Source organism: Mandrillus leucophaeus, unplaced genomic scaffold, assembly GCF_000951045.1.
Source record: "Mandrillus leucophaeus isolate KB7577 unplaced genomic scaffold, Mleu.le_1.0 Scaffold93, whole genome shotgun sequence".
Lineage (NCBI taxonomy): Eukaryota > Metazoa > Chordata > Mammalia > Primates > Cercopithecidae > Mandrillus > Mandrillus leucophaeus.
Window position 1 is genome coordinate 2,701,724 of NW_012110141.1, and position 12,631 is coordinate 2,714,354.

A 12,631-nucleotide genomic window follows, 5' to 3' on the forward strand; every position below is an offset into this window, starting at 1 on the left:
TGTTAGCCAGGATGGTCTCGATCTCCTGACCTCGTGATCCGCCCATCTCAGCCTCCCAAAGTGCTGGGATTACAGGCTTGAGCCACCGCGCCTGGCCGAATTCCACTTTCTTAAAAGCTAGTTCTGCTCTTCAATTTGCCTGGGTCTCATATTATACATCCAGGCGCAAGTTGCCCCTCATTTTTCATTCTTTGCCCCCTAAGACTGGCCTCTCTTCCCTTATCCCTCTAGACTCTTCCTACTGCTTCTCTTTGTGGTTTCTATTTTTGTCTTCCTTGTCAGAGAAAGCCAGTGTTTGCCGGTCTCTGGAGACTCTCCAACTCTTGGGAATAGTGTTTGAGGAAGAACAGCCTCTAATGGTGTGAACTTGGGGTCTGCAAGGCCCTGAGCCTGCGGGAAACAAACAGCAGACTTAGAACCAGATTAGAACAAACAAGAACTTTTGGGAAAACAAGTTTAGATCGCACCCATGGACCTAGTAAACAGGACTGCCCTCATTCACACCACTTCCCTCCTGGGCTCTGAGGGGGAATGGGAAAATGCTTAAGGACTGTTCGTTTTATAAAAAATAAAGCCCCCCAAGTGTGAAGAAGGGCATGAGTAGGAGTAGGCAGCTGAGGGCCTGGCTTCCCGTTGGTCTGCTTCTGCCTATGCTGGTTTCCAAGGGCTGCTATCACAAATGACCACAGACAGAAATGGATTGTCTCACAGTTCTAGAGGCCAGATGTCTGAAATCAAGGTGTCAGCAGTAGTGCCACAGTTCCTCTGAAGGCTCCAGGGGAGGATCCTTCCCTCCCTCTTTCAGCCTCTGGTGGCTCCACCTGTCCCTTGGTCCTTTGATCTGTGTCACTCTGGTCTCTGCCACCATGGTCACATGGCCTTCTCCCCTGTGACGCTCTGTGCCTCTGTGTGGCCTCTCTTCTTATAAGGATGTCAGTCATTGGATTTAGGGTTCACCGTAATCCAGTATGACCTCATCTTAACTCATTACATCTGCAAAGACCCTATTTCCAAATAAGGTTACAGTCTGAGGCTCCAAGTGGATAAGAATACTGGGGGGACACATTTCAGCCCACCCCTCTACCTTACCAAGGGACCTGTGAATTAACTGCTCCTTACCATACATAGCCTCATTTTCCTGTTCACTTCTCTCCTCCCTGGCTAAGTCACTGTGAGGTTGGGTAGATGTTTCCAAATTAGTTTGTATTCCTCACAAAGACGTTTCAGGTAAATGACTCTATGAACAGAATCAATCACCTGTTGGGGACTGAGGCATTGGTCTTTTTTAAAGCTCTACACACATCCAGGGCTGAGATCCCCTGAACTTGTTGACAGGGTCCTTCAGCTCTGAGCATCCTGGAATTCTTGTATGCTAATGTAAGGGGGAACCGTGTGACTCCCCTAGCAAGACAGCTGGCCCGTTACATGTGCGTCTAATGTAGAAGCAAAGCCTAGGAAGCTCCTACACCCTCAAGTTTATGAACTGGGCTTGCTTTGCCATTGAGTTCCTGCTTTCGGCAAGCCCTCTACTGCCACCTACTGGTAATCAAGGCGGGGAAGGCGTGATGGAGCCCCCTGAGTTGAAACAGAATGAAGAGCAAGTGTGAATAGACTTCGCACTCCATGTACTTTATCGTAGCCTCGCAGTGTTGTACGTGGAAGCTCAGTAGAGGGGGTATGTCCTTCAGACGTCAAAGGCAGCTCACTCTGACAGGCCCAGCTCCACGACCTTTGAAGCTGGACTGGAGGCTACAATTACAATGTGGCACAAAAATGAAGGTGCTACCTTCCCTCAGGTCCAAGTGTGCCCCCCTCATCCATCAAAGCCAGTTCTGCTTGAGCCTTTTTGAAAGGGCCCCTTGGCAAATTGGCGATTCAACCCAGAAAGTGCTTCTTTCTACTGCTTAGGCAGCAATTTTTAATGAAGTATTAACACATCTGGGGTGGAGGAAGCCTTTCTTCGCCTTCAGACTTCCACAGGTCCTCGCCTACAGCCACGGAACTCCCAGGTGATTGTGGCTGTTGAAGTAACTTCAGTAGAGAATAGAATTAAATATAATAAAATACAAATATGTGGGGTTGTTTTAAAGATGTTCTAAATCCCAGTGATTTCTATTTTATTAGTTTTCTAGGGCTGCTGTGACAAAGTACCCCAGATTTGGTGGCTTGAACAGAAATTTCTTTCCTCATCATTCTGGAGGTCCGGAGTTCAAGATCAAGGTGTTGGTAGGGTGGGTTCCTTCTGAGAGCCGTGTGGCAAGGATCTGTTCTAGCCTCTCTCGCTGGTTTGTAGGTGGCCTTCCTCTCCCTGCGTCTTCACGTCACATCTTCCCCCGTACGTGTCTGTATCCAAAATTCCCCTTTGCATAAGGACATCAGCCATATTGAATTAGGGCCCAACCTGTGGCCTCGTTTTAATCTGATTACCTCCATAAAGACCCTGCCTCCAAATAAGGTCACATTCTGTGGTGATGATAGTTAGGACTTGTAACATAGAAATTTTAGGGGAACACAGTTTAGCCCATAACAGCTACTTGGGTGATTTTGTAAAGAAAAATGCAACCAAGGAAAGTGCTGAAATGGAAAAGGCTTGATGGGGGCACAACTTTTTCTTTTTTTTTTTCTTTTTGAGATGGAATTTTCCTCTGTCACTCAGGCTGGAGTGCAGTGGTGCAATTCCGGCTCACTGCAACCTCCACCTCCCAGGTTAAAGTGATTCTCATGCCTCAGTCTCCTGAGTAGCTGGGAATTAGAGGGTACACCACCACATCTGGCTAATTTTTATTTTTTATGATTTTGTAGCAACAGGGTTTCACCATGTGGGCCAGGCTGGTCTCGAACTCCTGACCTCAGGTGATCCACCTGCCTCAGCCTCCCAAAGTGCTGGGATTACAAGTGTGAGCCACCGCACGCAGCCTGGGTGTGCAGCTTCTAATTTCCACCCTCTGGGTCTTGGTAGAGGGCCTCTGGTGCATTCCTGCCTGTGGGTGAGAGAGAAGCCAGTGGCGTTGTCCTCAGGCAGTGCTCCTTTTCAAATGAAACCAGTACCATATTCCTCCCCCCACATTTTCCAAATGTGGCCAAAGCAGGGGTCAGAGTGGATCCTGTTGCAGCTACAGATCTATGTGATATATTAGATGATAAGGTGTGTTAGTCCATTTTCACACTGCTATAAAGAACTACCCAAGACTGGGTAATTAATAAAGGAAAGTGGTTTAATTAACTCATAGTTCCACATGACATGGCTGGGGAGGCCTCAGGAAACTTTAACAGTCATGGCAGAAGGTGAAGGGGAAGCCAGGCACATCTTACATAGTGGCAGGAGAGAGAGAGAAGTGGCAATCACCAGACATTTATCAAACAACCAGATCTCGTGAGAACTCTGACATGAGAACAGCAAGGGGGAGTCTGCCCCCGTGAATCAATCACCTCCCACCAGACCACTCCCCCACCACATGGGGATTACAATTTGACATGAGATTTGGGTAAGGACACAGAGCCAAACCATATCATGAGGTAACCACTCAGATTTACGATTAGCTGGAGTCACTCAAGTGCTGAAAAGTCCATTGCAGAACTGTCCACCAGTATAAATCACTGATGCTCTTGGGCTTCTCTTGGGTCCTTAGAAAACAAATTAATCAGGCAGGGAACTGTGTTAAAATATTACCACACTAACGGTTTTGAAATGAGAAGCCAAATTTTAAATCCATCCCAGGAGACGGCAGAGATGAGTGTCCGCTGCTTCTTGGGCCTGCTCTCATCTTAAGGGTCATCTACTTGCTGCTTGGTGTGGGATGCTTTAATGGGGCATCTGGAGGCCGGCAGGAGGCCTGGCACTCCATGTGCTGCCAACACCCCAGAATTCACCCAACAGTCTACCAGATCAGGCACAAAATAGCTGTCTTCATCCCAATTGTACACGTCCTTCAAGGATGGCGAAAGTCCTGCCTTCTGCCTCAAGGCTTCTCGGTTGAAGCCTTGTAGTCCCTGGTCCTTGGAAGAGAGTAACTTCACCTCTAATGCTGAGTCCAAATATTTTTTAAGTACAAAGGTAGGAGATTTGGCCCTGAGCGTGCCTAAGTTTCCTTTCAGCAATGCAGTTCCATAGCAGTGTGATTTTCTTCTGTTCACACTGCGACGTCCTGATTCTGCAGCACTAGCATGTGTATTTGTTTCCATGCCTAACAAAATGGTGAGCTTTTGGGTCCCTGCTGCTACTGGAATCCAATACAATGAGAAGTCCCCCACTACACACTACATCCCCAAATGATTGTGCCTTGTGAAGCAACTCCCAATACAGGATAGATTTGAATATAATAAAATATAGAGCTTTATTCAAAAAAGAGAGAGAGAGAGAGACTCTGGACTTCCCAGAACCCAAAGGTGATACCTTGCGTTTAAAATTCAGGGGTCTCAACCAGGCATGGTGGCTAATGCCTGTAATCCCAGCACTTTGGGAGGCCGAAGCAGGCCCATCACTTAAGGCCAGGAGTTCAAGACCAGCCTGGACAACATGGTAAAACCCCATTTCTACTAAAAATGCAAAAATTAGCTGGGCATGGAGGCACATACCTGTAATCCCAGCTGCTTAGGAGGCTGAGGCACGAGAATCACTTGAACACAGGAAGTGGAGGTTGCAGTGAGCCAAGATCACGCTGTTGTTCTCCAGCCTGGGTAACAAAGGGAAACTCTGTCTCAAAAAATAATAAAATAAAATTCAGGGATTTCTTTTTTTTTCTTTTTTTTTTTTCTCTTGAGATGGAGTCGCGCTCTGTCGCCCAGGCTGGAGTGCAGTGGCGTGATCTCGGCTCACTGCAAGCTCCGCCTCCCGGGTTCACACCATTCTCCTGCCTCAGCCTCCCGAGTAGCTGGGACTACAGGCGCCCGCCACCACACCTGGCTAATTTTTTGTATTTTTAGTAGAGACGGGGTTTCACCATGTTAGCCAGGATGGTCTCCATCTCCTGACCTCATGATCCGCCCACCTGAAATCGAGTGAACCCAGAGATGAAGGGGACCCCAGAGCCAAGGAGATGATGTTGGGGTGAGGTATCCTGAGCCTTAGTATGGATTTGTGGTGATGCCGTGAGTTTAGACTAATGTGAGCAGAGGAAGCAGGACAAGTTGATGTGATCTCATGGCAACCGAAGGAACATCAGCCAAAAGAATCAGGACAATAGAAATAGAAAGGAAACAGAGCAGACCTGGAAAAAAAGAGAATTCAGAACTGATGACAGAAACAGGACCTGTGTGTAGGAAAAAGAAATACGGGACTAAGCCTACAATGGCCGAGAGAAAAGCTGATGCTTTCATCAAAGATATTTGGGCAAAGAATTTCAACTTGAAACCAAAATGAGGATTTCCTGGACACCAGAGAAAGCTCTTGCTTTATTAAGGCCTTGGGACTGAAACCTGAGGTAATTAGAGTTTAAAAAAGGGATATCACCCCAAGGGTTCACCGCTCAGGGATCATGGAGACCTCACGGGACTTGTCAGTGCTGTTCATCTTGGCCAACCTAACTGTGGTGAAGTTCCGCCTCTCTCAGCACTGCCCTAAAACTCCCTCACGCCACATCCCAGATGTTCAGAAATTCTAAATATGTTTGTAAGCCAGTCGGTTGATGGGGGCAAGGGTGTCAAGGGAAGGCTTGAGAAAAGGCAAGCAGGAGTGGAGGGAATGAGTCTAGGAAAAGTTTCTTGGAAAAGAAACTCCTCACCTTCTCATGCCTTTCCTGTGGCTCTGAAAAGTAAAGCAAGGCCATCCGAGTTGGGAGGCCCACCTGGGAGTATTTCCTGCCTGGGCTCCCCTCCAGGGGATCTGACTTCCCAGTGCAGTCAGTCACCTAGAAAGAAAGGGCTTCTGGGTTAATTAGTGGACAGATTGCTTTTGATTTGCTGTTTTCCCTTATTGCTCTATATTAGTGTTCAATTATTTAATTTTAAATAACTTTTTTAAATAAATGTTTAAAAGTATTTAATTTTAATATTAAAAAGCTCTGTAATCTCTGACCCCTTGTGTATGTACTATTGTGTAGTCTCAATCATGGAATGAAGCATTTTATTTTAGGTAGAAATAAAAATACACCTTTCTCTCTCTTACACCCCAACATATGTGTGGATGAATAACACTGGCATTTAGGTTGAAATACTCTACTTCTACTTTTTATGTCAACTATTACCACACTTTTTACTATCAGGTATCAGAATTTTAAATAATTCATGAATTCTCAGAGTATATCAGTGCATAGGCAGAAATGCTGCACCTTGTGGGCAAGTGCGTGCGTGTGTGTGTGTGTGCGTGTGTGTGTGTGTGTTACAGAAGTTCAGCTGGGAACAGAGCTGAAATGTCACTCCAGGATCTGTAGTCTCTGAGAGCTGCTTGAGCTCCTCTGCCAAAGCACCAGCCCTTATTTCAGTTTCTACAGCCATTCGGTCAGGATGGGTCTGAATCTCAGTTGACCTTGAGGAGAAGCTGCTCATCTTTTGGGCAGTAATGCCCTGAAGAGTCCGTCTGCGTGCTGGGGAGCGGAAGGGACTTCTGCGTGTACCACACTTCGAAGAATGAGCTCAAGCTATGAGTTTCCTTCCAGGGTAGAGAACTGATGTTTGTGTCTCTGCAGCGAAAGCTAATATAGGACTCCTGAGTTATGAATTTGAAGGAAGGAGAATTATAGCATATTTATGCTAAGGAAGGAATAATACCATGGTTTCTGCATACTTCTCACCATGGCCATGTTTACAAGCAAGAAGACACTGTGCTTTCAGATCCCACAGATACCTCTCCATCTCATTTTAATAGGGTTATAAATTAATGCAAAACAGACACTTTCATGTGTCCAGATCATGCCATCCAAGAATTATATTACAACATGGGTGGAGAGTTGGCAATGCCCACCCAATTTTGACATTCTTGTGCCCTGAGGGTGACAGTGAGTGTTTACAGGAGCTTATAGAAACTTCTATGACATCTTTAGTTTAAAAAAAGAACCAAAAAACTAAACTAAACTTACTGTGTGAATGCAAAGGACATTTTATGACCAAAGCTGGAAATCATTCTTTATATTTAATACTGAAGAGAGTATCTGTTATTATTATAAGACCCTGTGTGTTTTTTCATTAAACTATAAATTTAACCAATTTTATGAGAGAGATCAAAGTATTAAGTACCTTTCAGATCGTTCTCACTGCATAAGTCACCAACTGTTTACAGTATTCTGAGTTATTCAGTGGTATAAATTTACAATTTTTTTTTTTTTGATATAGAGTTTTGCTCTTGTTGCCCAGGCTGGAGTTCAGTGGTGCAATCTCAGCTCACCACAACCTCCGCCTCTCAGGTTCAAGCAATACCCCTCCCAAGTAGCTGGGATTACAAGCATGCGCCACCACACCCGGCTAATTTTGTATTTTTAGTAGAGACAGGGTTTCTCCACGTTGTTCAGGCTGGTCTCGAACTCCTGACCTCAGGTGATCCGCCCCTCCTCGGCCTCCCAAAGTGCTGGGACTACAGGCATGAGCCACCGCACCTGGCCTTTACAATTTTTAATAGAATCTTGTGGTTGAAACAGAACTTCATAGTCATCTGGCCCAACCTACCCACAAGTGCCCAAGTCCTCTCAACTGACCACCACAAGTGCCTTCTGGGTGCTGGTTCAGGATAAACAGTTTCTGCCTCAGCTCTCCTGGGGCTGATCCCTAAGTGACTGCAACTGCTCCTCCTTTAGTGACCACTCCTTTCTTTTGTCTTTTTTCTTTTTTTTTTTTTTTTTTCTTTAGAGACAGGGTCTCTCTCCATCACCCAGGCTGGAATGCAGTGGTGTGATCATAGCTCACGGTCGCCTCAGACTCCTGGGCTTAAGCAATCCTCCCACCTCAGTCTCCTGAGCATCTGGGACCACAGGCACATGCCGCCACACCCAGCTAATTTTTCTATTTTATTTTATTTTTTATTTTTGTAGAGACAGGGTCTCAGTATGTTGCCAAGGCTGCTGTTGAACTCCTGGGCTCAAGCGATCCTCCCGCCTCAGCCCCTCGAAGTGCTGGGATTATAGACGTGGCCCGTCATGCCCAGCCCACTCGTTTTTTAACTCCGGTTAGAAAGCACTTCCAGCTTGAGAAAAAACTGGCTTCCATGCATTTGTCCTGGTTCTGGCTTCTGGGATCATTCTCAACCACCGAGTCTCAGCAGATGGCATGCTGGGCCCATGTCTCTAGGGAAGGCTTGTGTCGTGTACACATGTCATGTACTGGGGGAGGACGTAAATTCCAGGATCCTTAATGAAGAAACAGTGGAGGGGGTGCGCCTCTACAACTCTACACCCTTCACACAGTCTGAGATTCTACTCACGTCCTGACCCCAGGGTCACAGCGTCTGTGCCACTATTGCTGGTGACAGTGTCACATCTTTCAGCAATACTGGGACTAAACTAATACCTAAGCCTTTCTTCCCCGAGGCTAGTCTTCAGAGACTCAAAGACAGCTATTATGCCCTGTCTCTACCTCTCCTGTTTTCCAGACCAAAAAGCCCAGGCCTTTAGCCATTCCCCTGGGGTCCTGGCTCCGGGGCCCTTCACTGGTGGATCTCCTCAGGCATCACTCAGGTTACTCACTGTCCCTCTCAGAGTCTGGCAGTGGAAGTGAGACACAGAACTCCAGTGTGATCTATAGAATGAGGAAAGCAAAACTCTCACCTCTTTTCATTTTTGTTTTGCTTTGTTTTTTAAGAAGGCAGGACTTCTAAATCTCATCAGTAGGACCTCATCATTTTATGTGGGTTATCTTCTGTGTCACTGGTTTTGTGAGTAAAGACCTGCACCACACATCAAAGTCATCAGACTGAGGCTGAATGAAACCCACCAGTCCACCTTAAAGACAGCTGTCCTGGGAATGTGAGCAACGTCCCACTTGCCCACTGCTGTAGCTTATAGCACCTTACACTCACCTCTTCCTAAAGATCATTTTTGAGTAACAGCGTGACCGTGCTGTGCATCAAGGCAAGCAAACCTTTCTAGCTTAGGTGAATCAGAGGGAGCGGCCAAAGTATAAAACAAAATAGTAAGTTCATAAAAACTGCAGTGCACAATAGGCTCAGATAAAATATTAACTGGGAAACAGAATTCCCTGTATGTGACATGTGCTCTTTCCTAATCATTTTCAGAGTTATTTCAAACTTTTTACTCAAGTTTTTTCAGCCTCCAATTAAAGGTGCTGAGCTGCACCAGTCTCTGTGACCCCCAGCTCCAACCTTCACTACAATTTTGGGGGTACTAGCACATGCCAGGTACAGTACTCAATTGTAAATATATGATTTGTGTACATCGTGTGTGTGTGTAAAACACTGCATTTTCCCCATGGAAAAATTTATCCCTCACCACCACCCTATAAAGTAGAGTTTGTTACCTCCATTTTACAGATGAAGCAACAAGGTTCCAAGAAGATGTTGCATAATATTCTATATATGAAATAAGGAGGAAATCGGGCCGGGCGTGGTGCTCACGCCTATAATCCCAGCACTTTGGGAGGCCGAGGTGGGCAGATCACAAGGTCAGGAGTTCGAGACCATCCTGGCTAACACAGTGAAACCCTGTCTCTTCTAAAAATACAAAAAATTAGCTGGGTGTGGTGGCAGGCACCTATAATCCCAGCTACTCAGGAGGCTGAGGCAGGAGAATCTCATGTACCTAGGAGGTAGAGGTTGCAGTGAGCCAAGATCGCACCACTGCATTCCAGCCTGGGGAACAGAGTGAGACTCCGTCTCAAAAAAAAAAAAAAAAAAAAATTAGGAAATCAGATGATTTGACCCAATGTGTCTGTCTCTAAAGGCTGAATATAATATTGCTTTCCCCACATATATCATAGTTCTACTGTCACAGGTTGAGTTAGCTGGCTCTGATTTTAAATAGCTACCATTAAAATATTTGCTGAACATATTGTTAGCGCCTAGCCACAGGGATATTGTTTGGAAAAAAACATTTACAAGTTCAAGGCCACGTTCAAGTTGTTCTTTTTGGCTTCAGGTCTAATATACCACAGCACATCCCCTAATCTCTGCACACTTGGAGGGCAGGAGTGTGTCTTAGTGTTGCTTCCTTTCAAGTCCCAAGCACAGCGCTGTGATGTAGTCGGGACTCAATTTTGATAAACATTGGTGTAATTAACAGGTTTCAGGTCCACCAAAGAAGCATATGCTATGCTGATCACTGCAGAAGAATCCCAAACATCATGCACCCCATTTTCCAGACACAAGTGATTGGGAGAAATAACGAACTTATGTTACAACTCATGGGGAGAGGATACAAATTGATGCCAAAATCTAGTCTCACACCTGCTTTCTTTTTTGCTCCCCCCAGTAAGTGAAAATGGTGACCACCTTAAGCACATGGATGAGACGTGAGCACAGTTGCGGCAGAGAAGTTTCTCCGCACCAGAATTATCCACAGCAACTTGGCTGAACCCCACTACACACAGAGAAATCATCAACCTGACTTAAGAGTTTTCGAGATGTCAACTTCAGGCTGATCAGCAGATGGGATGTGAAAAATACTACCCTATTCTATCATTTGCTGTTGCTTGCTGAACTGTGAAGAACTGCATGAACTATATTTAAGCTGCTTTCTATACCATTGCCAATCACCTTTTTGAACTTGGAAGTGCTATTTTCCTATGGACTTTTGCATTATTTCATTGTGCATGCATCCAGTGATTATACATAAGCAACATATGTAATCTGCTTATATATTTTTAAAAATCCATCCATGCAAATGGTAAATAAAGTATACATTCTTTTGCAAAATTATAGCTCATGTCATTGAAAGTTTAAATTGGTTTCATTTAAAGATCAATATACTAGGTCTGCCTCTACTTTATAGAAAACTAGCTTCTATAAAGATTTTTTCACTGTTTACTAGTGAAATGAGAAAAGCAAAGCTATTTATAAAAGGCCTTATGTCGTGTACATACATCGTCTTTGAAATATTTGTGATCTAGTTTATTGCTTGTAAAAGAGAAATTATATAATTTATTTAGTAAATACTACTGTAAACTATAGTTTTGTGAGAGAAATAAAATATTTTGTTCTCAATTGTGGTGGTACATGATTCCAGTGATTTATGGTCTTTACATTTCTTTTATTAAAAATAACCCAAATACTCCTCATTTGAGATATTCAGAAATCCTAAATAAACTGAATTTTATATGGAAAAAATTTCAATAGCAGCTTCTGCTGAACTCATCCAAGAGACTTTCCCAAATGTCCTGGGCTATTAGTCAGCTCTCACTATGTCCTGCTATGGTAACAAACAATCCCAAAGTCATAGGAGCTTTCACCAACAGTTTTACTTCTCCCTCACATGTAGGGACCAGCTGCAGCTCTGCTCCAACAGTCTTCTTCATTCTGGGGTCCAGAGCAGCCCCTGTGTGAGACAGGCAACTTTCATGGCAGTAGAAAAAGAGCAATGGTGGAACCAATGAGAGCTCACAAAGCTTCTGCCTCAGTGCAGCTGACAGCATTTCTACTCGCATTCCATCTGCCAACGTGAGCGACATTGACAGGTCTGGAGTCAAAGGTGTGGGACGTATACTTCTCACACGGGAATAGACTCAGCAATGAATATTTTAATCAATTAATGCAGTTTACACCACCTAGTAAGTGTCCCTAGCAACAGAGACATAAGAGGCTGAGAGAAAAATCATTAGAAAGCAAAATGATCAAGGCTGCAGAAAGATATTCCCGATGAGTAAGATGCTCACTGTTAAATACTTCAAGTTAAAACAAGCTGATTCTTGTAAGCAAACATGCTGTAAACTTTTGTAAATGTAGCCCACAGCCATAGTTACTCAGCATAAGTAGCAATTTCACCTGTAGAGTCAGTGCTGGAAAGCTAGGATGTCTTACATCCTAGGTTAGGATGTCAACAGGGAATTCTGCAGAAGTGGATGATTGAGGATCCTCTGCCTCTCTCTGTAGTATTCATATGTGCTACCACTCTCCCTTACTACATGGATTTTCATAGGTGAATCCCACTCCTCCCCCTCCCATTTGTAAATCTACCCATTGAAGCAGGGTTCTTAGCCTAGGACCCACTGATTTTCTAGAAGAGTCATAGATAATCATTAATAGGGCCATGAAATCATATACGCAAGTTGGGTATGCTTTTGTGTATATGGGTGTTTTTGTTTTTTTTTTTTTTTCATGAAGAGAAAGACTATACTTTTTATCAAATTCACAGTGACCTGGACCCAAGAAATGTTAAGAACCTTTATTTTAAGACCTAACTTAAAAGCTATTTCAATACCATGAGGCTGTGATCCTCAAAATTCTATCCCCACTGGAATCACCCGTGGCTTCCCTGTGTTATCTCACCTGTCTCAAAAAACCTCAAAATTTTCAACTGTTTTTTAATGACCGAGGTATCACTTACATATGCTAGAGTGCACAGCTATGAATTGTATAGTCCAGTGAATTTTTACATATGTGTAGACCCATGTGCCCAGCACCTAAAGCACATATAGAACACTTGCAGCTAACCAGCTGCCTCTTTTTTTTTTTTTTTTTTTTTTTTTTTTTGAGACAGAGTCTCGCTCTGTCACCCAGGCTGGAGTGCAGAGGTGCAATCTTGGCTCACTGCAACCT

At 44.4% G+C, this 12,631-nt stretch overlaps 1 protein-coding gene across 3 annotated transcripts in view; it reads left to right on the top strand.

Moving 5' to 3' along the window:
- Positions 1 to 11,080, top strand: part of PIP5K1B (phosphatidylinositol-4-phosphate 5-kinase, type I, beta) — a 316,932-nt gene extending 305,852 nt beyond the window's left edge. For all 3 annotated transcript variants that reach the window (XM_011970143.1, XM_011970145.1, XM_011970144.1), the window contains one exon: positions 10,350 to 11,080. In XM_011970143.1, coding sequence (XP_011825533.1) covers positions 10,350 to 10,352 — 3 coding nt within the window. In that variant the 3' untranslated portion in view covers positions 10,353 to 11,080. The remainder of the gene's footprint in view (positions 1 to 10,349) is intronic.
- The last annotated feature ends 1,551 nt before the right edge of the window (positions 11,081 to 12,631 follow it).